General features: G+C 34.9%; 1 protein-coding gene across 1 annotated transcript; it reads right to left on the bottom strand.

The window, feature by feature from the left end:
- Positions 1–2,075: 2,075 nt before the first annotated feature.
- Positions 2,076–3,008, bottom strand: LOC309401539 (olfactory receptor 1f45-like; the record flags this gene model as incomplete). Its single annotated transcript, XM_081970609.1, has 1 exon — positions 2,076–3,008. One exon carries the CDS (start codon positions 3,006–3,008, stop codon positions 2,076–2,078), a length of 933 nt encoding a protein of 310 aa, XP_081826735.1.
- Between the last annotated feature and the right edge of the window lie 610 nt (positions 3,009–3,618).

Raw genomic sequence — 3,618 nt, 5'->3', positions numbered from 1 at the left:
GTGACTAAATATTGTTCTGCACATGAACAGAAACATGCTGGCAACAGCATAAGAGATCAGGGAACCAATTTGGGGGTGTGGCAAATCTGGGTCACTGCCGGTTCTGTGACCCAGGCTATAATTTTTCTACTGGTTCAGTCGAACCGGGCCAAACCGGAAGCACCTCTTGTGTGTATGTGTGTATATGGGTGTGTATATATATATATATCCATGTAGCTGTCTGTCTGTCTGTCCGTCCGTCCGTCCGTCCGTCCATCCATCCATCCATCCATCCATCCATCCATCCATCCATCTATCATCTATCTATCTATCTATCTATCTATCTATCTATCTATCTATCTATCTATCTATCTATCATTTATCTATCTATCATCTTTCTTTGCAATTCATCCAAATCTTCATCATGTCTATATTAATGTCCATAAAGATTTTTATACTATCTTCAATATATTAGCTTATGTAAGCTTCTCCCTTTCCTTTTTTGGAGAATATCAACAGCTCCATTTTCTTATACTTCCTGTTGATCCAATCACTGTTCCTTATGTGAAAAATGAATTTGAATGAATTAATCATTCTCAAAATAATTACATTTTACTGGAACATGTAATTGTTTGGTAACTGGTATCCAAATTTTCGCATTCACTATCTATCCAAATATATAGTATGTTTAGTCTGAGATTTTATTACATACTAATACTTGTTGGAATAATACAAAGTAGCTTAAGTTTAGTTCGCTTAATAAAACTAATTACAATCTGCCAACCAAAGGAAACTTTTAAATGGGAATTATTTCAGTTTTCAAATTTAGTGATACTATAATCATGTATAAAGTTTTATTGAAGAAAAAATACACTGAATCATGGGACTGAAAAGTTACTAGATTGCAGTATCACTATAGTAGGAAGGCTCCATTCCATTTAAATAGAGTAGAGTAGAGTAGAGTAGCATAGTGTAAAATAGAATAGAATAGAATAACAGAATTAGAAGGGACCTTTTAGGTCATCTAGTCCAACCCACTGTTCAAGCAGGAGAATCTATACCATTTCTGACCCATGGTTGTCCATTTTCTTCTTGAAAGCTTCCAGTGATGAAGGACCCACAATTTCTGAAGGCAGAAGTGAGCAGTAAAGGAAGTGGGAAAATTTCAACATCTAAAATTTTAAATTATAGATTTACAGATTAACAGAGTTGGAAGGGTCCTTGTAGGTCTTCTAGTCCAACCCCCTGCCCAAGCAGGAGACCCTACACTATTTCTGACAGATGGTAATCCAGTCACTTCTTGAAAGCTTCCAGTGATGAAGCTCCCATAACTTCTGAAGGCAAACTGTTCCATTGGTTGCCTGTTCTCACTGTCAGAAAATTTCTCCTTATTTCTGAATCTCTCCTGGATCAGCTTCCATTCATTATTCCTTGTCTGGTTTTCAGGTGCTTTGGAAAATAGCTTGACCCCCTTCTCTCTGTGGCAGCCCCTCAAATATTGGAACACTGCTATCATGTCTCCCCTGGTCCTTCTCTTCACTAGACTAGCTATGCCCAGTTCTTGCAACCATTTTAGTCTCCAGTCCCCTAATCATCTTTGTTGCTCTTCTCTGCACATCACAAAGGCTTCAGGAAACAAAAGGGAAACTAATGTGATTGGGTCATGGAGTTTAATTGATTAAAATATTTCCAGTTGAGACTTTCATTGGATGACATGGATTTTCTTAAGTAGTATTACAATCAATTTCAAAATATAATATAAAATACCAATTAATTGTATTAATAATGTCCACAACCGAGATGCACACAAAAACATTTTACAATATTTTTGTCACTAGCAATATGGAGGGAAAGAAGCATGTTATGTTAAGTAAAGCATACATCGGATAAAATATTACAGAAGATATTCTTTTTATATGATACTTTGTACATCAGTTATTAATGGTTTTTAATATAAAATGAGATTTGAAAGAAAATCTTGCATAATGGAATGTTAGGTCATTCAGGCACAATATTTTTCTATTGATGAAGGAAAAGAGCAACAGTTCAGCACATAGGCAGATAACAGGAGGGAACAGTTGTTTAATAAGTTATGATCATACATTAATTTTCATCTTTGCAACATATATCATTTTGATTTTAATTCGCATTAGGGCTTTGTGGACTTCTTGGTTTCTTAAACTGTAGATTAAAGGGTTGATCAGAGGAGTCAAGACAGTATAGAAAATGGAAAACACTTTATTCAGTTCCCTCAAACTGGGTGTATCTGGCAAAAGGTAGACAATTATTAATGTACCATAAAAAATACAAACCATGATGAGATGAGATGAACAGGTTGAAAAGGCCTTCTGCCTTCCAGTAACAGAAGATATTTTTAGAATTGTGACAATGATGCAAATATAGGATATTAGTGTTAGTACAAATGGGATGACAATGAAAATAAAACTAATGCAAAGGGTTACAAATTCAATCATTTTTGTGTCACTACATGAAAGTTTTTCAAGTGGCATCAATTCACAAAAGTAGTGATTTATGACATTGGACCCACAGAATGATAACTGAGCCAAAAGAGACACTGTTAGGCAACCAGCTAGAAAAGAAGTAATCCACAATCCCATCATGATCTGAATACCTATATTTCCCTGCATGATGGAAGCATAATGCAGAGGTCTACATATTGCCAGATATCGGTCATAGGACATAACAGCCAGGAGGTAAGTCTCTGTACCAGCACAAGAACTAAAGAAATAGAATTGGATCATGCAGCCAGTAAAAGAAATGGACTGTTGACCAGTAAACAAATTGGCCAACATTTTTGGTAAAATGATTGAACTATAACAGGTCTCCAGGCAGGACAGATTCCCCAGGAAAAAGTACATGGGGGAATGAAGATGATGGTCAGATATCACTAAGAATATAATGAGGAGATTTCCAGTTATTGTTGCAAGATATATTATCAAGAAAAAAAGGAAAAAAAGAGGTTGCAACTCAGGGAGAGTTGCAAATCCCATAAGGATGAATTCTGACATCATTGTCTGGTTTCTTTTCTTGACAGTGAGCATTTCTTCATTTCTATAATTGACATATTATAGACATATATTTACATAGGTTTATTTGCTTTTGATATATTCCTCATTACCAAGATTTATGGAAGGCGAAATCGGTCCTGCAACATAACAAGAATTAAAAAGATTGCATAAATGGATTACAAATATATAGTTTTGAGTTACGCTGTTCAATTGGAAGACTGCCACTCTAACACTTCCATGTATTCAGGCTAGAAATTTAATTGAAGCAGTTTTGTTAAAGCCATTCCATTGTTAAAAACTGTGCTACAGAAGTTGATTTATGTTATTTTATGAAGGATATAATCTAATTTTATTGATCTATTGACATTGGTTGAGGAAATTGAAGCTCCATTCTTGTCAGATGACTTTCTCCATAGGCTTGCTGAGATCACTTTTATTTAATGTATGCTAATGATTAGCAAACATTTTTACTTATCACGCAAATAAGATGTGCCCCTTCCATGAGCAAACCCTAATTTTTCTAGTCAGAACACTTTGAATATTTGAATACCTAAAAATACTGAGGTAGGGCTAATAAAATGAGATAAATGAATGTTTGTTGTGACATTCA

This window comes from Natrix helvetica (assembly GCF_964273705.1).
Source record: "Natrix helvetica genome assembly, chromosome: Z".
Lineage (NCBI taxonomy): Eukaryota > Metazoa > Chordata > Lepidosauria > Squamata > Natricidae > Natrix > Natrix helvetica.
This window is presented reverse-complemented; position numbering and strand designations above follow the sequence as displayed.